Below are 23772 nucleotides of genomic sequence, written 5' to 3'. Positions count from 1 at the left end.
AGTTGGGTAGTTTTTCGGCACGAGGTTACTTGTATTAATTTATAAAGTAGTCCATGTCTCCACACTGTATCATATGCTGCACTTAAATCTATAAAAGCAACTGATGTTTTTTGCTTCGCCTGATATCCTGCTTCTATATAGGTTGTTAGTGAAAAAGCATTTGGTCAGCGCAGCTTCGTGCGGGGCAAAATCCAGCATGTTCCACTGGAATTATCTGGAGTATCTTCTGGCTGATTCTATTATGCAGAAGACTTTCGAGAAGCTTATAGACAGTGCTTAGCAGTGTGATTGGTCGATAGTTCTTTGGTTGGTCATTTGTTTTTCCCGGTTTGAGTACTGTGATGATTTTTGATGTTTTGGATTGAACATTCAGTAGCTGACAATTTCAGACTAAGTACTTCTGATCTGGAGGAGGACTTATATGTATAAATGTTAGAGAATATGGTAAACATAGGTAGCCAGCTTCATAGTAGAAAGCATAAGAATAACTGGATATTATTCCTCCACCACCTTTCCATTCCACTGACTCCCCAACTACTAAATATCTAAGGTCCCATTCAATGTTTTGACCATCATATCTGAGCTGGCATCAGGCCTTGGATGGGATTTGGGGGAGGGGGAATATGAAACTAGATGCATCCAGTTGAGGAACAGCTGGCACATGCTTGGTTACTCAACTGTCAACTGGTGGTTGGAAATGGAAGCTGGCTTGACCACTTGAGCCAAATAACAAGTGGGATTGTGTAAAATTAGTTTGCACAGTGTATACTATCGTTATTGTTATTATTGTAAGTTTGGTCTCTGACTATTCAGACTGCAAGTTCAGTCTACGTTAGAAAGAAATTATGAAATTTTGCAGTTATATAACACCAGTTGTGTGCTGCAGATGTGTGATGAAGAGTGTAGCACTGGCTCCAGCTTGCCTCTCCTTGCAACTCCATGCAAGTTTGGGTCAACAGAACAGAGAAAGTGCATTTGCTGTGGCGGGCAAAGAGCCAGGACAGTTTGTTCTTTCCTCCAAAGAAAATTCTAGGAAAATCTCCCTGCTCACAGCTATGGGAGCAACAGAACCACAGGGTGTCCTTTATTATTCTGGCCTTGAGGCAAAGCCACAATTGAGACCTTTAAGTTAAAGGCATATAAATATAGTCAGGGAGAGCTTGAAAAGTAGTATTTTTGAGGTGAAGTAAGAATGGTTGTAGACTCAAGAAGATGTTTTTCTTAGGCATGAATGCATATAGTTACCAAATTCCTTGTTGATATAATCCCATTGAATTCACTGTTGTTTTGCCTGGAGAAAATCTGGCTGTTTCCTTGTGTCTTAGACTGGAAATTCCTTCCGGCAACAAACAACACATGAAAGCAATGCCTCTAGAGGACTTTCTCCATTATCTGTTCATTTCATAAATCCAAAAGCTTACTTAGTTAAGTGTTGTGAAAGGCACTTCCAGAAACTACTTATTTAGATTTAGGTACTGATAAGAAGTGCATAGTTCTTTTGGCAAAGGACCTTTCTACCATCATCATGTTGAACAGAATGCTATCCATGTAGACAACAGAAATGTTTTCACTCCAGGGTAAAAAGCATCATGAAGGCAATTTTGAGTAGAAAAAAAATCCAGAGGGAAACGGGTTAATATGCCCCCTTCTACACACACACAATTCTGCTCCAGGTTTCAGTCTCCATGGCTTTTCGGGGGGGGGGGGAGGAATTGTCAGAGAAGACATACACATGCCTGAGCACTCACATGTAGCTAGGCGTAAGACAGAATGGAAGAATCTGTTTAATTCTGTGTGACATAAATACCATTGTTTTCACAGGGAGACAAGGATGATATTTCAGGCTGCAAACTAGTTCATCACTGCATTTTGTAAAGTTTCCATGTGGACAATTAAACATGAATTCTTGATTAGAGACAGTTAATGTCAAAAGGGTACAGTTCTATGTCTGGTTGGAATTAGCATAAAGCCACCTATATGAAAGTATAGAAAATCTTTATCTTTGAGCTGCATATTTATTTGATACTTCTTTGTGTAAGGCTTATTAATAGTCTATAAGTATGAGTTGAAGGAACTTAAAACCACTTAAGTCTGCAACCCTATGTATACTTATGAGAGTACATTCCATTGAATATCGTGAGACTTATTTCTGAGTTAACATACATAAGACTGCATGGCCTGAGTTGCAGACATGAGGGGGCCTTCTAGGCCATTTATGTATTTATTAGATTTCTATATTGCCCAACTGACAAATGCTCCCAGGGTAATTTACAATCAGAAAAATCCAAAACAACCATAAAATAACCAACGTAATAATGCAACAAATGAAAATATCAAGAAGTAAGATATTAAAAACAGTAAAAGTGATACTAAAGACAGAAAATTAAACATTAAGAGAACGAGGAAGGTCTTAGCCTCGCTTCTCAATGTATACAGTGAGGACGCAAGGTAGATCTACCTGGGAAGAGCATTCCTCAGATGGGGGGACATTACAGAGAAGGCTCTTTCTCTGGTAGCCACCTATCACACCACTGTGGTTGGCAGCACGCAGAGAAGGGCCTCCAAAAATCATCTTATCAGTCTAACAGAAACATATAGGAGAAGGTGCTTCTTTAAGTAGACTGGTCCTAAGCCGTTTAGGGCCTTAAAGATGAGTACCAACATTTCGAATGGGGCCCAGGAACTGGCTCGCAATCAGTGCAGCTGATGCAGTGCTGGAGTAATATGTTCAAAATGGCCAGTTCCATAAGCAGCCTCGCTGCTCTAATATGCACTAACTAAAGTTTCTGGACTGCCTTCAGGAGGTAGTCCCATGTGCAATAATCCAGGTGGCAGGTTACTAGTGCATGAATAACTGTAGCCAGGCTATCTCTGTTCAGGTAGGGTTGTAGCTAATATACCCACCAAAGCTGATAAAATACTCTTTGTCCCACTGAGGCCACTTGAGCCTCCAGCTGGATCTATGAAGATCCCCAGACTATGAACCTGCTCCAGCCAGGGGAGTGTAACCCCATTTACAACAGGTTGAATGCTACTTCGCTGGGCAGACAAACGGAGCCTCTGTCTTGCCTCGACTGAGTTTATTGGCCCTCATCCAGTCCATTACCAAGCACCAGTTTGGGATAGTCACTGCCTCACCTCCATTTGATGAAAAGGAGAAATAGAGCTCATCATCCGCATATCGATGACACTTCACTCCATTCCTATGGACATCTCCCAGTGGTGTCGTGAAAAGCATTGGGAAGGCAGAATAGAGCCCTGAGGGATGCCACAACAGAGCCTCCATAAGGCAGAACAACAGTCTCCCAGGACCATCTTCCGGAGTCAGCTGTCCAAATAGAGGAGTGGAACCACTGTAAAACAGTGCCAACTCCCAATTCAGACAGCCTCCCTGTCTTTACCATTGTTGATGGTATTGAAAGCCACTGAAAGGCCTAGAAAAACCAACAGGAATGCACGTCTTTCTCCCAGTAAAGGTCCCACAGGGTGACTAAGGCAGTTTCTACTCTGGAACCAGACCTAAAACCCAAGTGAAATAGGTCCAGATAATCCATATCATCCAGAAGTTCCTGAAGTTGATTAGCTACAACCCACTCAATCACCTTGCCCAAAAATGAAAGATTGGCCATTGGTCTAAAATTGTTACACTCATCTGGATCCATCCCTGGCTTCTTCAGGGGATGGTGAACCACTGTCTCTTTTAAAAAGATCAGCAGTTGGCCATCTCTCAAGAAAGCATTGATCACTTCCTGGATCCAGATCCTCAGGCCAGATCCATTGGGTGTAATCAGCCAAGATGGACAGGGATCAAGAGCACAGGTGGGCAAGTGGACAGATCCAAGCACTCTGTCCATGTCACCAGGCCTCAACAACTGAAACTCATCCTATAGAACTGGACGACAAGATAGTGCACTGGAAACTCTGCTCCCCAATCTGGTTTGCATTGCCTATGGAGTCCATATTCAGCCCCCTGCTTCATTCAGGAAATCTAGAGCTGGAGTATCCCGAACAGATAGCTGCCTAGCCTCTGTTTGAAGACTTCCAGTGAGGGAGATCAAGTATCAGTTGTTAAAGACACAATCCTATGCATTTTTAGAAAACAAAGTCCTACAACTCCCAGCATTGTAGGACTTTTCCTATCTAAACATGCATCCGATTGCATCCTAGGACACTAAGGACACAATCCTATGCCCACTTACCTGCGAGTAAGTAGACGAGATGTCTACTTCTGAGTAGACATGTATAGGATTGCACTGTTAGACGATTCTTTGATTAAAAATTAATTTAACTAAGAATATTGATCTGGAAATGTAAAATCTTGCCTCATTACCTTCTTTGCTCCTTGTTCTTCTTCCACACCATCTCCTATAACAACATATACTACTTTTCTTCCAAATCTTTGAATTATGCGTTCAAAACAGCTTTCTTTTCCTGAAAAAGAGAGCATAAACTACTAGATGTTGTGCAGTTCAAGTATATTATCAAACCCCAATTTTGTGAAACCATGTTGCATTTTATTTTAATTAAAAAACAAACCAATATGGCTACAAACATTTTACAATGTGAAATCATTAAATCAAGGCCCTATGACTGCATTTGTTTATTTTCATTTGATCAGTCACTGAAAATGGCAGAAAGATCTGGTGCAATCCACACTTCATCCTGTTTCTCTTCCTTGAATAAAGTTTTACTTTTCTACTATTTTAAGCTGATGTTGGGAAAATACACTAATTTACCATGGATATTTCGCTTATGTCCCTACTTTCTTTCTGCTAGTTTCATCTGGGCAAGGGAGGTTTTTTCTGACCTTGCATACTCCCAGCTCTTTCACAATCTCATAGCGATGCTGCCATTTTCTGCACATACCATCGAAGTTACTGGTGTATATATAAGTGCACAAATATAAGTGTATTAATTCAGCAATATTTAATAAAAAATAAAAGAATACAGCTCAAAATCCTGAGGAGAGAAAGTATATCTGAGTATGAACATGAAATGATTAGTACCGGGAACGCTAGCAGCAAACCGAAATGAAATTAGAATAAAGTGGAACAAGGAAGGGATGCTGCACAGTTGCAGCCTTAAAGACAGGAGTATCATTAGAAAAGGGCCCACCTGGACATGGGTCCCAGATCTTCTGAGCTGTCCTCCTAATTGCCATTTTTTTTTACATTTTCCCATTGACATGCATTGGAAAACAGAAACGGCCGTAACTTTGTCAGTTTTCATGACACATTCATGAAATTTGGGGAACTGGCAGCCCCCCCCCCGGGGGGGGGGTTACGTCCAGTGCCTTTTGTGCTAGGTAAAATTTGCATTTTTCAAGAAAATCTGTCAAAGTAAAGAACTATATAATTTTTTTGTGCTTCCACGTAAGTGCATGGAATTTGGGGACCTGGCAGCCCCAACTGAGATGAATGAACCTGCCAGATTTCAGGCAGTTAGGTCTAGTGGTCTTTGTGCTAGCCATGCATAAAGTTTCCTTTTCTCAAAGACTAAAACAAAAAGTAAAAACTGTCAAGACACACAGAGGATTAGAGATCCTAATCAGAAAGTGTTTAAGAGGCCACTATCCCTACACTCTGGTGTAGGATTTTTTGAAATGCAAATAGTACTTTCCTTTTGTCTGTCCTGAATCTGCCACTATTTGGTTTCACTGGATGACCTGAGGCTCCTTGTTAAGGGAAGAAAAAAGTGAAACATCTCTTTGGCTGCAGTACACATTACCTGGGAAAACATTCACACTGAACTCAGCTTATTTATTGCACTGCTCCACTTTCACTATACCATATAATTTTATAAACCTCCCACCTTATTTGCCTTTCTTCTAAATTAAAGAGCCCAAATATTGAAGCCTTTCCTTATAGAGTAGTGATTGCACCCTACTCTCAATAACCCCACTGTGATTGGAGACTGCTGGGTTAAAAGTTCAGCCCTATTGGTGGCTAGATGTCACTTGCCAAGGCTCAGTTCCCCCCCTCCCAACTCCTCCTCTCCTCTCCCCATCCCTAATCTTATGGAAATTGTTACATTTCCCAGGCAAGGTGTCTAGACTTTAGAATTTTCCAAAGTGATGTGAAGTGATTCGGACGGAGCTGGCCCGCTTCAGACTAATCTGGACCTGCTTCGGATCTGGACCAATTTGGTCCAAATCACCCTGCTTTGGTTAGGGATCCGAATCCGGATCTGAAGCAATGCACAGCCCTACTTAATATAAGCCTGCTTCTTTCCTCTGAGCTCAAGAGCCTTGCTCTTACTAGGAGGCCTTAGGACTCGTTCCCTTGGCAGACCAATAGGGACTCTAGTGTGAATGCACCAGCCTTTTAAACTAGAGGGGTGACTTCCACCTTTCTTTCCACAGTCTGCTCATTGTTTTCTCTCTGTCCCCCTACTTTTCTGCTCTTACATGTCCACTGTTGGGAGCTTGCTTGCAATGGAATTTTGAAGAGGGTGAAGAAAGGGAAGAAAGAGTTACTGGAGGATGGTAGGATGATATTTAAGAATGCAAAAAGAGCCCTGCTGCATCAGACCAAGGTCCATCTTGTCCAGCATTGTGTTCACACAGTGGCCAACCAGATGCCCATGGGAAACCCACAAGCAGGACATGAGTGCAATAGTACCTTCCCGCTTATGTTCCCCTGCTGCTAACATTGGTGAAATGTAAACAAATTTTAGTAATTCTAAATTTGCATGCATGTATATCCTTCAGAAACTTTGCAGCTTTGTTGCCTGGAACACCTCTAATGACCTGTGTATTTTCATACAAATGTACCCAAAAACTATTGGGGTGGGGGTAAAGGGAAGGGAAAGCAAATCACCCCTCTCCCAAGTTGGAGAACTCTCCTTTCACATGAACTGCCGCACCTATCCTTCTGAAACTTTGCTGGTTCCTTACACAGGGACACCTCTAGGCTGTCTGTAGCTTTCATAACAATGGCCCAAAAGGAACACAGGGAGATAAGTATGTCCTCCTTTGGAGACCTCAAAATGTCAAGGCTACACTTGCAAACCCCCTTCATGGATCACTGCCCTGTTGTGGCGAAGGGGCTTGTAACTAAGTGAAGCCATAAGCTACGCCGTGCAGGGCCACCCAAGACGGACAGGTCATGGCAGAGAGTTCTGACAAAATGTGGTCCACTGGAGAAGGAAATGGCAACCCACTCCAGTATTCTTGCCAAGAAAACCCCATGGAACATATCACAAGGCTAAAAGATATGACGCCGGAAGATGAGCCCCTCAGGTCGGAAGGTGTCCAATATGCTACTGGAGAAGAGCAGAGGGAATTTCCAAGTAGCACCAGAAAGAGTGAAGCGGCTGGGCCAAAGCCGAAAGGACACTCAGCTGTGGATGTGTCTGGTGGTGAAAAGAAAGTCCGATGCTGTAAAGAACAATATTGTTTAGGAACCTGGAATGTCAGATCAATGAATCAAGGTAAGCTGGAGGTGGTCAAACATGAGATGGCAAGATTGAACATCGACATCTTGGGAATCAGCAGACTAAAATGGACAAGCATGGGCGAATTTAATTCAGGTGACCATTATATCTACTACTGTGGGCAAGAATCCCTTAGAAGAAATGGAGTAGCACTCATAGTCAACAAAAGGGTGGGAAAATCAGTATTGGGGTACAATCTCAAAAACGATAGAATGATCTCAGTACGAATCCAAGGCAAACCATTCAACATCACAGTAATTCAAGTCTATGCCCCAACCACTGAGGCCAAAGAAGCTGAGGTTGATCGGTTCTATGAAGACCTACAACACCTTCTAGAACTAACACCAAAAACAGATGTCCTTTTCATCATAGGGGATTGGAATGCTAAAGCAGGAAGTCAAGAAATCACCGGGATAACAAGCAAGCATGGCTTTGGTGTACAAAATGAAGCAGGAAAAAGGCTAATAAAGTTTTGCCAAGAGAACACGCTGATCATAGCAAACACTCTTTTCCAACAGCACAAGAAGCGACTCTACACATGGACATCACCAGATGGTCAATATAGAAATTAGATTGATTATGGACTTTGCAGCCAAAGATGGAGAAGCTCTATACAGTCAGTGAAACAAGACCTGGAGCTGACTGTGGCTCAGATCATGAGCTTCTTGTTGCAAAATTTTGGCTTAAATTGAAGGACGTAGGGAAAACCACTAAACCATTCAGGTATGACCTAAATCATATCCCTTATGAATATACAGGGATTAGACCTGATAGACAGAGTGCCTGAGGAACTATGGACGGAAGTCCGTAACATTGTTCAGGAGGCAGCAACTCAATCCATCCCAAAGAAAAAGAAATGCAAGAAAGCAAAGTGGCTGTCTGATGAGGCTTAACAAGTAGCTGAGGAAAGAAGGGAAGCGAAAAGCAAAGGAGAAAGGGGAAGATATATCCAACTGAATGCAGAGTTCCAGAGAATAGCAAGGAGAGACAAGAAGGCCTTCTTAAATGAACAATGCAAAGAAATCGAGGAAAACAACAGAATGGGAAAGACTAGAGATCTTTTCAAGAAAATTGGAGATCTCAAGGGAACGTTTTGTGCAAAGATGGGCATGATAAAGGACAAAGAAGGCAGGGACCTAACAAAAGCAGATGAGATTAAGAAGAGGTGGAAAGAATACACAGAAGAACTATACAGGAAAGATCTTAATGTCCCTGATAGCCATGACAGTGCGGTCACGGAACTTGAGCCGGACATCCTCGAGAGTGAAGTCAAGTGGGCCTTAGGAAGCATTACTAACAACAAAGCTAGCGGAGATGACAGTATTCCAGCTGAGCTATTTAAAATCCTAAAAGATGATGCTGTTAAAGTGCTGCACTCAATATGCCAACACATTTGGAACACTCAACAGTGGCCACAAGACTGGAAAAGGTCAGTTTACATTCCAATTCCAAAGAAGGGCAACGCCAAAGAGTGTTTAAACGACCGCACAATTGCGCTCATTTCACATGCCAGCAAGATTATGCTCCAAATCCTACAAGCTAGGCTTGAGCAGCATGTGAAGCGAGAACTACCGGAAGTACAAGCTGGGTTTCGAAGAGGCAGAGGAACTAGAGATCAAATCGCCAACATTCGCTGGATCATGGAGAAAGCAAGAGAATTCCAGAAAAACGTCTATTTCTGCTTCATCGACTACTCTAAAGCCTTTGATTGTGTGGATCACAACAAACTGTGGCAAATACTTAAAGAGATGGGAGTACCAGACCACCTTAGTTGTCTCCTGAGAAACCTGTACGAGGGTCAAGAAGCAACAGTAAGAACCGGACATGGAACAACCGATTGGTTCAAAATTGGGAAAGGAGTACGACAAGGCTGTATATTGTTGCCCTGCTTATTTAATTTATATGCAGAGTACATCATGAGAAACGCTGGGTTGGATGAATCACAGGTTGGAATTAAGATTGCCAGGGGAATTATCAACAACCTCAGATACGCAGACGATACCACCCTAATGGCAGAAAGCGAAGAGGATCTAAAGAGCCTCTTGTTGAGGGTGAAAGTGGAGAGTGCAAAAGCTGGTTTGAAACTCAACTTTAAAAAAACGAAGATCATGGCATCTGGCCCTATCACTTCCTGGCATATAGAAGGGGAAGAAATGGAAGCAGTGACAGATTTTACTTTCTTGGGCTCCAAGATTACCGCAGACGATGACTGTAGCCATGAAATTAAAAGACGCTTGCTCCTTGGGAGGAAAGCTATGGCACACCTAGACAGCATAGTAAGAAGCAGAGACATCACCTTGCCGACAAAGGTTCGTATCATCAAAGCTATGGTTTTCCCAGTAGTAAAGTATGGCTGTGAGAGCTGGACTATAAGGAAGGCTGAGCGCCGAAGAATTGATGCTTTCGAACTGTGGTGCTGGAGAAGACTCTTACGAGTCCCCTGGACTGCAAGGAGGTCAAATCAGTCCATCCTAAAGGAAATCAACCCTGACTGCTCATTGGAAGGACAGATCCTGAAGCTGAAGCTGAAATATTTTGGCCACCTAATGCGAAGAGAAAACTCTCTGGAAAAGACCCTGATGCTGGGAAAGATTGAAGGCAAAAGGAGAAGGGGATGGCAGAGGATGAGATGGCTAGATAGCATCACCGATGCAATGAATATGAACTTGAGCATGCTCCGGGAGAGAGTGGAGGACAGGAAGGCCTGGCGTGCTATGGTCCAAGGGGTCACGAAGAGTCGGACACGACTTAATGACTGAACAACAACAACAACAACACTTGCACAAAGCCCTCTCTGGCTATCATTCTGAAATTTGGAAGACATGATCTCCTCTGATGGGGCAATGTATCTTGAAATTTTTATCCAATTCTTCCAAGGAATAAAAATGGTATTGACAGTTCCCTTTAAAAGGAAATCAAAATATAAACCTTGCACCTATTTTTCCAGCATTGGACAGGTGTAATCCCTTCTAGGGGGCTACTATGCCTGAAATTATCATCTAGTTCTGACCAAGAGAAAAAGTTACCATCTTTTTCCAATTTCCAATGGTAGTCAACAGGAAGCATAAAGACTTACTTTTCCAAACCTTGATTCAGGTTTGGTGCTGAGCAAATTGGATCAAGCAGAAGTGGGATGCTTTCCAAAATGCTGAACCAGGGTCTGAGTTGAAGTGGGGTGGAGGGTCAGTGCACACTTCTTATGTATGAATGTATGTGTGTATGTATCTAATCTATACATACATATACACACATGCAAGCACACCACATGCACATACCACACACACACATACATACACATATTTTAGAGGTGTGCTTAGACTTGGACATATATGCACATGCAAATTTGTGTTATGGGCCTGTGCCCCGGATCTTTTAAGAACCTAGCAATGCTCCTGCTTAAAGATAATGCTTTTTGGAAGACACTGGGGAAAACAGGAAAATAACAGGAAATAAATCTCTCTTTCCCAGCCTAGCCTACTTCATAGGGCTTAGGATGGGGGAGAATTTCACTGGGCCCTCATTTTTAAGTAAAGCAACCTAATACATGGGAGAAAACACAAACATCTTTTGGATGGCACACTTCTCTGGATTTTGCAATGTAGTTCTTGGCTAAAAAATGCATATATTAGGGGGGGAAAGCATAGAAAATGTGTATTTTGGGGTAATTGCATAAAATGTATATTTTGGGGGGAAATGCGTACAGTTTAAACAGGAATTTTCACACTGTTTTTTAAAAAATCAGAAAATGGGATGGAACAGACTTATGACTGAACACATGTGAAACTGACACAGAGTAGAAATAGATTCATCCATCCATCCTACTACAGGGTGGTTGTGAAGATAAATGACACAAGAATTGTGAAGTACTTCCACTCTGTGGTACTCCCTCCCTAGGGAACTCCGTCATGCCCCCTCTTTAATGAGCTTCCGTCGTGCATTAAAAACGTGGTTGTTCAGGCAGGCATTTGGGGTGGGCTAGGGTATTTAAAAAAAAAAAATTATGGTAAAATTTTATTGTTTTAAATTGTTTTATGGTGGGTTGTACATCGCCCAGAGTGGCTGGGTGACCAGTCAGATGGGCGATTAATAAATTTAATAAATAAATAAATAAAAATAAATACTCAGTAAACTGAAAAGTACTATATAAATTAATAATAACATTTTAATGACCTAGCCCAGAATTGATTTCTGTGTTTACACGTAATGGTTAGAATCCAAAGAAGAAGAAAAAAAAGGAGAGCAGCAGTTGAAGAACACCATAAAAATGCTAAATAACACCCAACTATTGCAATTAACGATATCAAACATGCGATGTACTGTAGAAAAGGTGAAAATGTAATTGTGCAACATACAGCACTACAACGCCCATATACAAAAGAAGGGGAAAATACAAAGAAATGGCTAAATTTCAAAATGCAGAAATGGTTTCATTCAAAAATACAGAAATGGAGGAATAACTCATGTTACTTCTGATGAACACTGTTAAAACGGGCACACTCTCAGATTTGTGCACCTTTGAATGGATCTTGGTTTTGCATTTTGAAAGTTTAGTCCTGTTTCTTTGTATTTCCCCTTCTTTTGTACATGGGCTTTGTTGCTATATTTTGCACAATTACATTTTCACCTTTTGTGCAGTAACTGGCACATTTGATATCATTAATTACAAAACTTGGGTGCTATTTAATATTTTTTGTAGTATCCAAAAAACTACACAATCAGTTCTAACTGCTCAAGGAGGCTTTGGAATTTTGTTTCTTGAACAGTGGCAACTCAAGCCACATGGAAAAGTTCCACTTTTGAAAGTGAAAGATTCACAAAAACAGGTTTGGATATGGCATAAGTAGACAGCTCTTCAAAGAAAAGGGGGGAAAATCAACAATCTAAGTGGGTGCAGAGAAACTCTTGGGCACACCTAAAGTAGTTCTTTGGATCCTAGTCCATATATAAATATAGGTCACAGAGTCTCCCTTCAACCTGGAGTACTTTGACGGATACTGTAAAATTTAAAAAAACAGGGAGAATGAGTTGCACCTAATCTTCTTGCACACTAAGCCACAAGTGGAGATAAACGCAAGGCACAAAGTGAGTGACAGATGGAGGAATGGGGCAGACTAGAGTAAATGCTCTTCTAATTAACTTTAATTTTTCCTATTAGTAAGATTTAGTTCAAGATTCAGAGATATGGGAAATTCTGCAAGTTGCACCGGTTTGTTATACATTATAAACATACAATAATTTAACACTATGTTTCTGCATCAGACAGAGAGAGAAGATCTATTCAGGCATTTGTCTGAATGCGTGAGGACTTACCCCTTCATGGATCACTGCCTTGTTGTGGCGAAGGGCTTAAAGTGAGGACTTAAACTGCATACAGGACAGGGTTGTGCATGCTGGCTCTGCCTGTCTCTGGGCCCTCCTCAGTGTAGAGCTTGACACGTTGAACTAACAAGGTCTGAAAGGGAGTTCTACTTGTGTTCACTCTCCACCTGATCATGGACACTGCTTTATCAGGGTTCCTGATAAGCCAGTGAATGCCAGCACAGCTCCCTTTCAGTCCTTGACAGTTCAGCACAGCAGGGTCTAAACTGGGGGGTGGGGGAGGGCAGTGTACCTGGAGATGTAAGGGGCAGGCCAGCATGCACAATGCCATTCAAGTATATACTTTAAGCCCTCATGGCAAATGCCTGAACATGGCTAACCGTATAGCTCAATAATTATGTAATCTCATTGGGAATTACAGTTTCAAGTAATAGGCTCTGTTCATTGTAAAAATAACTTACCTATTTTTGTTGCACTGTAAATATTTTCTATTGGAAATACTACACCTAAGCCATATAGCAAGACTTTTGCAAGAGCTGGAATAAGCTGAGTAGTCGTCACTAGAATATTCACACAATTTGTCCTATAAGAAAATAAAGTTATCCTTAATAAAAATCAAACAAATATTGTCAATTTACAAGCATATTTCTATCCACGTTTTAAAACCAGGAAGGGAAAATATAGCGGAAATAAACTGCATGGTGGCTAGAAAACGTCAACAGGCCTTCGTATGGTAGCCCAACGGGACAACCGCTGTTGTTGCTGTGCTGCTGAGTCAAGCCGAACCAAGGACATTGTACTGGCAAAGCAGAACAGATAGTGCTGCTATGTTAGTAAGACTTAGAGTGTAATCCTATACTGAAGATCTGTCAGCTGAGGGGCTATACTTCTGGAGGTCTGGGGGCCTTTTTTTACCGTCAGCATGGGCTGCAGTTGATGCAGTGCTGCAGTGTGCCCCCCCAGCACCAAAATTACCAGTTTGCTGCCAAATTTCAGAAGCAAACTGCTCCATAGCACGACAGAGCACTATGGAGGTTAAATTTAGCTTACTTTCAAACTAAATTTAACCCTTTCGGTGCTACAGAGCACCGAAAGGACCGAATTTAGCTTGTAGATAAGCTAAATGTGGCCCTTTGGATGCTCAGCAGCTGCTACAGACACTATTCCCCCCAAATTTGTTTACAAGAAAATTGGGGCGGGGGGACACAGTGTGGCAGGGGCTGTGGGCTGCATGTTGCCCACCCCAGGGTTATAGGATTTGATGGAAGCCCCGCTGTGCTGGCAGAATATTAGAAAATTGCCGTCATGACGAATAAAGCAGTGGAATGCCCCAGATACACCAGAAGAACGCTCCAGTACTGGAGCCATTCTGCTGGTGAAGATATGCTGGCAAAATGGTTGAAACAGGATGGAGTCATAGGTGAATGTAGGCAGCACACGGGAGGAACAAATGAACGCTGGATCTTATACCCCCTCAATCCAAAGCCACATCTCTGTTGATAACAACTCTCTGTTGATAACCCTACACCTGGTTATACACCATATACCTCTCTCCTGGTATATATACCATTATACCTCCTATTAACTTCAACAGGAAGGAAAAAAATAGCCACCCCCACATTGACAAATGCCCCACCCACTTTACCATGATGGGGCATAGGATATGATGTAACTCAGCACCAAATTACAGCACACCACCAGTATATAAACCCCATGCAGGGAGACCATATGTCAGGTGATAGGGTGCATGGCATGGGGTTATATCTTTCTGGACTCATGTCATGCACACGTATTGCTCACAAAGGGAAACTCTGGTGATGGGAAATAGGGAGAAAGGGCATTCTGCACAAGAGAGGGCACTTTATAAAACTTTTGTCTCCTGAGCATAGGAATTAGAGCACATTGCTAACACTTCTCCTTCTAAAATCTGAACAGGAGCCCTGTCTCAGGACTCCAGGCACAAACACCCAACAGCACCCTCCACGCCACTCCACTAACTGGGGGTGTAAGGACAGAGCACCCAAGCAAGTAAGCAAGGAAAGAGCGTGACACATGATGTAATCTGTAACTGCTGTGTCTTCCATGATTTCATCCATCCTTGACAGAGCATGTACTGGATGTTGTCATTCTGCTGGTGTAGTGGCAGCATATTTCTGGCTATGGGGTAATTGCAGTATATGATTGTTCTGGCAGCCTCACATGATATAGCATAACAAAACTGTTGCATGCGGCAGTAGTGGCGAGAAAGTGGGAGTAGTGATTTCTGAAATTACAGATATAAAGAGGCAGGGGTGCAATTTTGTTATCTGCTTCCCTGGGTAAGTAGCAATTACTCCCAAGTTAGTAGCCAAATGGCAAACTGTCCCCCTCGCCCTGCCCACTATATATCTGCCCACTCTCTCCTGCTGCCACCACTATTCCTGCTGCGCTGTTGTCTCGCTATCAGTACCACAGAACAAATGCTATGTTGCTCTAGGGCAAAAATGCAACTATTAACGTGCACCTTTAGGCCAACATTGCTACACATGGGTAGACATCCACCCGTTCATTCTTATTTAATTGCCACATTGCAGTGGGCTATAATTTGAACTATAATAGCAACTTCCAGCAGTACACAGTGCATTAATCGGAAGCACAAGTAAAAATGTATATTAGCAAAATGTGTATTAGAAGTAAAGAAATAGAGTGTGCCATTTACAGAAATGCCCTAATTTATATTTCAGGTTATTCCGCATATTCCTCATGGCTCAGCTTGGATCCACTTACCTAGAGTGAATCAGTGTGAGTGCTTTCAGTGCAAGTGTTAGCCAAGAATCTGTAAGCGCTTCAATCTCTGCTCTAAGCTGCAACCAAGCTTCTCTTTTTGCTGGACCCAGAAGACCTGCAGGGGGGAAAAAAGCAAGCCCTGTAGTATTCACATTTTAGCAAAGATCACTTACCACATCTTAGTGTTCTATTGAGTGTACAGCTCTAAGTAGCTAAGGAAACACGGCCATATTGAAAAGGTTCGGAAAGTAATGAGACAGTTATTATATATGAGGTGGTATGACAGGCACTTACCTCCAACATTATTTTTGTAGGTATTGTAGATTTCTTTTACTCGTCTGTATCGGAAGGCCAGTTTTCTCATCCAGTCAACTCCTCCACGTACACCCGTTGCTAAGCATAAATTAGCACTGGTAGCTGCTGCAGGGAAGCCATCTGTTCCGAAGTTATAGGTGCTGATTTAGTTGCAAGAAATTAAAAATAACAATAATCAGACTGTTCCAAAGTTCAACAGGTAATTTAATTGAAAGGTGATAGAATTATTTTTTAAATCAACATCTCATTTTTCAGTCATCATATTAGCTGAATCGGTTTAGACTTACCTTAAGTCCTGACCATTGTCATCTGATGAAACATCATCAATATGAACTTGGTCACATTCCTATAATGAAAGAAAGTTGCCACTATATTTACTTTTATCTGAGAACTGAAATTCAACAAATACTTGTGTCACCAGGGGATTTTTGTTTGCTTGTTTGTTAAAGACATGCAAAACAATAGATATATTCATTTTTATGTTGCTGTAACAGAATAAATGTACACTGTTTTTAGGCACTATTCTTAGAATTGGTAAAAACCATATTTGCATGTTTAGAAAGGACGTTAAAACAATCACCATGTGAGTTCCGTATACATTCTCCTACCCTTTCAGGTACCTTCAGACTGCAAGCTACTCAAAGCTGTTTCAGGCAGTTCATATGCATAACTAAAACCAGACATTTTGGTAAATGTAACATATTAGAAAAATTAAACCTGATGCTAACCACCAATGAAATTATGACCTCTGATTGCTGTTGAGCCACACACCAACACAGCCTGAGGCCAACGTTTCAGAATAGTGCAGACAAAAAAAAATCTGTTACTTGTTTTCCATTCACTTCAGAGTTGTGAGCTTCTTTCTCTCCACCCTCACCCCACCTCCTCTTGAAACAAGGAAACAGAAAGTCCAGAGTGCAGAAGGAATGCTTTAAATATCTACAAAATTACTCCTTTTCCCTCTTGAAACCACTGCACATAACGTAAGCCCCATACGTTTAAAAGTAGGTTTATCTGCATGAAAGCTGCTGAATGAGTGCATGCCTTTTGTTTCAACACTGAGCTTTAGAACATCAATTACTATTAGCATTTGACATTTGGTGAGCAAATAAAACACCTTCCAGAATGGCAGCTTAATCTGAATCTGGGCTATACATCTCAGTTTTTTAAACAATCCCCTCTTTTTCCTCCTAATGTGAATACCAATAGCAAAGATGATCCATTTTTAAAGCACTAATACACTGGAGCCACATATTTTTTGTGTTCCTGGTTCCCTCCAAACAAATTTCTCACTCTCTCTATGGACTTGTGACGAAGGGAGGGGAGATAGAAGTGGAAAGAAACTCAAAACAGCTGTTCCCTAACAGAATTAAAATCATGACCCTTAACCCCTGTTCTAAAACATCTATTTTCCAGCCAACCCTCTCCCAGCAAGCAGCGAACTCCAAGGAGGAAAAGACTTTGACCTCATAACCTTCTTCTCCTCTCCTGAGGTCAACAACCTCAGATAAGAAAAAGGGAAAAAGTCTATGTGGCCTCACATGATGGCTGCGAGTGTAAGTCTTTTGAACACAGATTGCCTTTTGAGAATATAGCGGATAATAACTGAACACAGCATTGGCACCAAAGTGCTGGGGGAAGGGAGGTTGAGGGAAGAAAATATTGCTCAGTGCAAGTTTGCTTGAAGTTTAGAATGTACATTGCCAACGGCACAGAGTAAAAATCACTGTAAAAATTACAAATCGAAAAAAGAGCAATTGAACGGGAAATATTTTTCACATGAAAGTTGTTTTCAAAACTCCCTGGATTTATCCTTATTAAAAATGTATTTCATATTGAGCTAAATCTGAAATCAGAAGTAAAGCATAAAGAGAAGCACAAAAAAATCTGTTATGCATGGCATGTTTCTCAGGCCCATGCTGTCAACCAATATTTTATTAAAGACAAAAATCTGCAGTGGTGATAACATGAATATGAACATAACCACTAAAAAGGGAACAAACTAACAGAAGTAGAAGTATCTGCTTTTACCTGCACATGCACACACACTTTGGTTACTCAACATTTTTTACTTTTATGTTCGTAAGCAAAATACTCATTTTTCATCAAAGCAAAACAGCAGTATTATTAATCTTAACTTTGGGCAAGCTGAAGATAATAGGGAAAGAGTAAGAAGTTCAAAAATAGAGTTTCTCCCATCCATATCAGCACCACCAGGCTGGTGAGTAGGAACAATAAAAGGCTTTGGAACACAGAAAAATATTGAGCTAGATCTGAAAGTGCCCTTCTGTGTATGGAAGGGTCTTGAATCCAGTGGACCTTCCACCAACAGACACTGGATGGGAAGCAATTTTCACCCAGTCTTCCATCCCACTTCAGGAACCTGCGTTATCACACATACTGTTCTGGACAGTTCCCCAACCCTGTAGGAAGATTTTGGAGGGTGGAGGTGGATGCATGGGGAAAGGAAAGTCAAAGGGGAGTGCCCTGCTCTGTGAGCAAAACTCTCTTCACAGAACTCTGAATCCAACAGATTTTCTTCTTGCTCTCCCTCTTCTCCAAAACTATCGCAGCTACCTCTGAGGTACTAGGATATTTTTTGACAACATTCAATCACAACCCAGACATGTGTTTATTTATTCTTATTATCATAATTATCTTGATTACTATCATTATTCTTATCATCATCTCTGTTGTTGTTGCTGTTGTTGTTACTACTACATTTTGAACTCTAAAGTGCAATTAGAATCCATATCTTGTAAATGATTGCAATCTGAGTCATGGAAGCCACAAGGAGTTTCTTTTCATTCAATGGGAGTAGCTGTTGAGAGATACAAGTGGTTTGCTTCTCGCCACCTATGGGTTTTGTGCCTGGGACTGAGCCCAGATCTTCTAGGTCCTTTTCTAACACTGTGGCTTCTGAGCATGCACAAGGTCTCACATAAAGATAACTACATTCTCTGAAAACCAGCCTTCTAGGCAATAACACATTTTCTACCTTTTGAGGGTGGGATCTTTAAAAAATGTTCTTCTAAACTATTTCCAGAAAAAGACAACTGGGATAGATTAGAAGAGTGCTGTTTTGGGTAAAATGGACCTTGATGGCAGGCGAAAGAACAGCAGGGAAAACACGTCAAAACAAAAACACAGAAAAGATAGAAAGAGGGGAAGTTCATGACAGAAATAAAAGAGAAGAAAATGAAAAGAGGCACCATGATCAGTTGAAGAGATGAAAGAGGAAAAGGTAAATAAAAGAAAAAGGTTGTCAGGTTCTATTTTAACAGCCACTAAAAAGGACAGAAAATATATAGGCAAATCTTGGGTGTTGGAATGGAAACAAATCTTCTTTAATTCTTGGGACAGATACAAAAAAATAAATAATTAAACAACAAATTTAACTGACAGAATCCAATTAACCTCTAATTCTTAATTAATCTATTGTGCCTATTCTCTAAACATCCTGTGTTTGTTTTTTGTCTTGAGGATTCTTGTTCCTAGAAGGAGGTATTTGAAGCATTGTTCAGTATCTAGGTTAGGGATAATTAACTGTCAACAGGTTTACAAGACTTAACTTTTGAAAACCTTAATTTGCTGAACTAGGACAATTGGGATTTGATTCAAATGAACTTCAGAGGAGTGACTGACAGGCAGCCAATCTCTTCTGTTCATCAGTACACTTTTGAAAATTCTGACTTACTGACAACTTCAAAGGTTCTCAGAAAATTCTGAAGCATTTTAAAATAACCAACCAAATTAAAAAGTACTGCATTTGGACAACAAGAAAAGTTTTCAGATTTGTATCTTGCATAGGATCTATGTAAAGAATGTATGTGTCTTATCTTATTTATAATTGTATCAGGTCATATCATTCTATAATATAAATAATGATATGACCTGTTACAATTATACAATTGTATACAATTATACAATTACAATTGATTAAAATCAAGCATTTTTATGTTTAGAGTTCTAAATGTAAAGATTTAAATCTCTAGGGAAAATGTGAAAGTTTCCCAAGAAACAGAAAAAACGATTCCTTAACACCCATGCAAAACCATTATATAGAATTCGGCAGCACAGTTAATGTATACATTTCTTGATTTATGTAGAATAGTTTAACTAATTGATCTTCTGCAAATTATCTGTTTTGCTTTTTAAGTAGGACAGTAAACTTATAACATTTCAATTTTACAAATGTTGCTTATTTGATTCACTAATCAATTACATTTGCATATTTTATGTAAATAGTTTTTAAACTTTGTATATTGTATTTTAATGTTTTAACTTTTGTAAACCACCCAGCTATGGGGCAGTATAGAAATGTAATAAATAAATAAATGAATGATGGATCTTTCCCTCGGCACTTTTTACTTGAAAAGCTACTGTAATGCTTACAAACAAACAAACGAACAAAATAAGTATTTCAGTTTTGTTCTGCAAATCAGAACTCAGACCAGGACCTTGTGATGTAATAATGAAAAAGAGGGTTGCCCGAGATCATGTGCCTAGTATCTTTCCTCCATTGTAGACAAAGGCCTACAGCAGGGGTGGGAAACTTGTGGCCCTCCAGATGTTTTGGTCTACAATTCCCATCAGCCCTAGCCAGTATAACCAATGCTGAGTGCTCATGGGAATTATAGGCCAAAACATCTGCGGGGCCACAAGTTTCCCACCGCTGCCTACTGCAGTAACAAGCCACTTCTTCACATGCTCAGGTTATTCAGACAACCTAGTACTGGGCAGTGTTTCACTGGTAGAACTGGAGAAAGTGAAGCAGGAAAAGAGGAAGCCAGAAAGTTATCTCAACGATCTTTCTTCCCAATGCATAATTGTCTAGACATCATCTCCATTATAAATTAAGCCATATCGTATAGACTGGAGTTTGACTTTCAAGTGGCTACAGTTACTCTGAGAAAAAGGCTATGGAAAGATACCTTGGTGACCACTGTGTCCCATAAAGGAGATTATAATTATTCTATAGAAAAACTGAAAATGGCACAGTGGCTCTTTGCACAGATTGCTAGAGACTCTGCTAGAATGAATAAGCACACCACAAATTGGTGTGGTTCATCTTGTCACAAAGAGAAGTCAGTGGGCAGGCAAGAGAAAGTGCAATGATGCAGCTGGCAGCCTCTGCTAAAAGGAGAAGAAATGGGCAACAGTGGCTACAAAGTGAGTGGGTGGGCAGGGGAATGGTTGCTGCTTTCTTCATGTTTGACAGTGATGGTTGCTGCTACCAATGCATGCCTGGGCATGCAGGCCTCCGTAGACAATACTTCGCTCCTCACTCACATGCCTTCTCAGATACACAGCCTATGTTTCTTTCCCAGCCAGATAGCATCTCTCTCTCACACACACTCTCTCTCCCCTACCTCCTACAGAGAAGAAGAGAAAGACCTGTTCAAATGGGATAAGCTGATACTCACTTGAGCAAGAGTCATGTGGGAAATTTTTAATGGATCAGTTGCACGGATCAGTCAGTTAGAGTTTGCAGCTCTTGCTTTTAAGCGATTAAAACAAATACTGAAGTCAGCCCAAATATTTGCTTTCAGGCATATGCTAAGTACAAAGCAGCAAATGGCACATTAATATCTGGACACAACACCACATATAAATATTAGATTGAGGCCATCGTTGCTATTGTTTTTGGCGGGGTGGGTATGTGTGTTGCCTATTGTTACATTATTTTTGTAATTCTTCAAGGTGTACAAGTGTCATGAGAATATAAAGTACATTTTATTATTCAATATATTTTAGGAAAATCAAAGGAATAAAGTTGTAATGGCTCTTCTTAACTTCGCCAAAAGCACATGTCAGCTGCAATGATGTAATGGCTATGCTTCAAAAAAATTAAAAAACTAAAACCAAGTCATTCTGCAGTCTCAGTGAATAGTGCATATAAAGGTTTTGGACAAGTTTGCACATAATGAAAAGGGACAATATGAATAACATTATAAATATACCCTCTGAGAATGCTAAAGCACTATAGACTAACACTCCAAACCTGCTGATTATAGCTAAAATGCACTTCCATGTTTGCTTAATCTTCCTAATTTACCGTGAGAAAACTAACACCATGCTGTCAACTAATTGTTTCAGTGATTTGCTTTACAAAGTAAAATGAGCTGAGGAAGGGGAAAAAAAACTCCTACAGAACTAGCTCTTTTCCTTTAGCCTTTACATCAGGGTGTCCTTTGAGACTTGCTGGACGTTGGCCAACTCACAGGAAATGATCAGTGGATTCTCTGTTCCTCTCATATCTGTCATTATGCAATTATCCCCACTGCTTCGTTTTTCCCTGCTGAACGAACAGTAGAGAAATTTGGTCCTAGTACGTGTGAGAACAAGACATTAAAACTACAAACCTATATATGCATATATAGATGGATAAGACCTCCTTAGTTACAAAAACAGTACCTCAAGTCTAGAATGTGTATTTTATTTTGAAGGGGAAAATATATGGCATGTCTATTCTAGTAACAATATTCATCCCTTTACTTGCATCTTTTTCATGTGTAGTCATCATCTACCAGACATGACAAAGCAAAACTTGAAGAACTCTGTGTACCTCCTCATCCCCAACTGAAATAATACTTAAGTATGTGAAACTGTGCAGATACTCATCCCTTCTACTCCACTTCTTCCCCTACCCCAACAAACACATATTTCCCACGTTATCTCCCTACTATCCGATTTAGATGGCGAACTCCTTACAGCAGGCAAGACTTATGTTACTGTGTAGCAGAGACGGCCACTATAAATAATCATAATTACATAATCACAATACACTGACAGCTTTTCTTTGGTACTGTTTGAATTAGATATATGTTTCAGAGTAGTATTCTTCTTTGATGAAACACTTAACTCTAAAGCCATTTTTATGGACATTTTATCAAAGGAAAGAAGCCCTTGTGCACTTGGGAATTTTCTGTTGCATGTGTATAATAATCCCTGGTCACAGAAGAAATCAAAGAAATTTTTAGCCCATATCTCAGCACCATAATATTCCTATCAGGGTTGCTGAAATGGGGATTTCCATTATGGTCAGCTTTCAGTCAATAAATGTGCACTTATTACTCCCATATTGTACCCAGTCTAGATGCTTACTTATAAGTAAGCATGTAGAGGATGGCACTATTAACTTCCCTTCTGGCTTTGCATTCTCCCACCCTGAGAAGCTAGTGCTGTGCTCACCAAGTACCATTTTTAAGCATTATAAACAGCAACATCGTTCTCCTGCTACAGCAACTCGCTACCCAACAGTCATCACGCCCCACCCACTATGAGGTGTGGGAATGGGGTATTGCATCCTTACTACTAGGCTTTTATCACAAGGAAGGGTTTTAAAGCTGAACTATTTCCCAATTTCCCAATTTGGGAATTTCTATTTTGCATGCTACTGGTATGAGTACATTTAGGCTGCATTCCTATACCCACTTACCAGGGATTAAGCCCATTGAACTTGGGCAGAAGGTAAATCTGGATCTTCCTGTAGATCTTTGGGTGATTTGCAGTAGATCACCAACAATTTTGTATTCAGAACTATTTAACAATAGCACAACGCAATGTCCTGCCCCAAATTATAATGCTGAAATTAAAAAAGCTTGGGGTAACCAGGACTGGATTTTTCGCTGGAAGGGCCATGAATTCTATTCAGTTCTGGTATTCATATTTCTGGGCTCAGAATTCTTTAGTTCTAAAGCTCTGTTCAGGTGTTTGCCTGAATATGAGGGGGATTAAAACTGGGTAAGAGGCAAGGCTGCACATGCTGGCTCCACTCACTACACCTCTGTTCACACCAGCCCCCCACCCCTCAGTTTCCAAATTGGCTATGTTGAATGGCAAAGTCTGTAGGATGCTGTATTTGTTTTTGCTTGAACAAGAGAATGAGAAGATCAGTCGGGGACACTGATAAAGCAGGGTCCCAATCACATGGAG

General features: G+C 40.7%; 1 protein-coding gene across 3 annotated transcripts in view; it reads right to left on the bottom strand.

The window, feature by feature from the left end:
* EYA1 (EYA transcriptional coactivator and phosphatase 1) overlaps nucleotides 1–23772 on the bottom strand; it is a 152654-nt gene that overhangs the window by 13008 nt on the left and 115874 nt on the right. For all 3 annotated transcript variants that reach the window (XM_084848043.1, XM_084848045.1, XM_084848044.1), the window contains 5 exons: nucleotides 16122–16180; nucleotides 15814–15974; nucleotides 15520–15634; nucleotides 13215–13336; nucleotides 4331–4431 (listed from right to left, as the gene is read on the bottom strand). In XM_084848043.1, coding sequence (XP_084704169.1) covers nucleotides 4331–4431; nucleotides 13215–13336; nucleotides 15520–15634; nucleotides 15814–15974; nucleotides 16122–16180 — 558 coding nt within the window. The remainder of the gene's footprint in view (nucleotides 1–4330; nucleotides 4432–13214; nucleotides 13337–15519; nucleotides 15635–15813; nucleotides 15975–16121; nucleotides 16181–23772) is intronic.

Source organism: Heloderma suspectum, chromosome 4 (assembly GCF_057233095.1).
Source record: "Heloderma suspectum isolate Gila_16-S chromosome 4, 16-S_ref, whole genome shotgun sequence".
Classification (NCBI taxonomy): domain Eukaryota; kingdom Metazoa; phylum Chordata; class Lepidosauria; order Squamata; family Helodermatidae; genus Heloderma; species Heloderma suspectum.
This window is presented reverse-complemented; position numbering and strand designations above follow the sequence as displayed.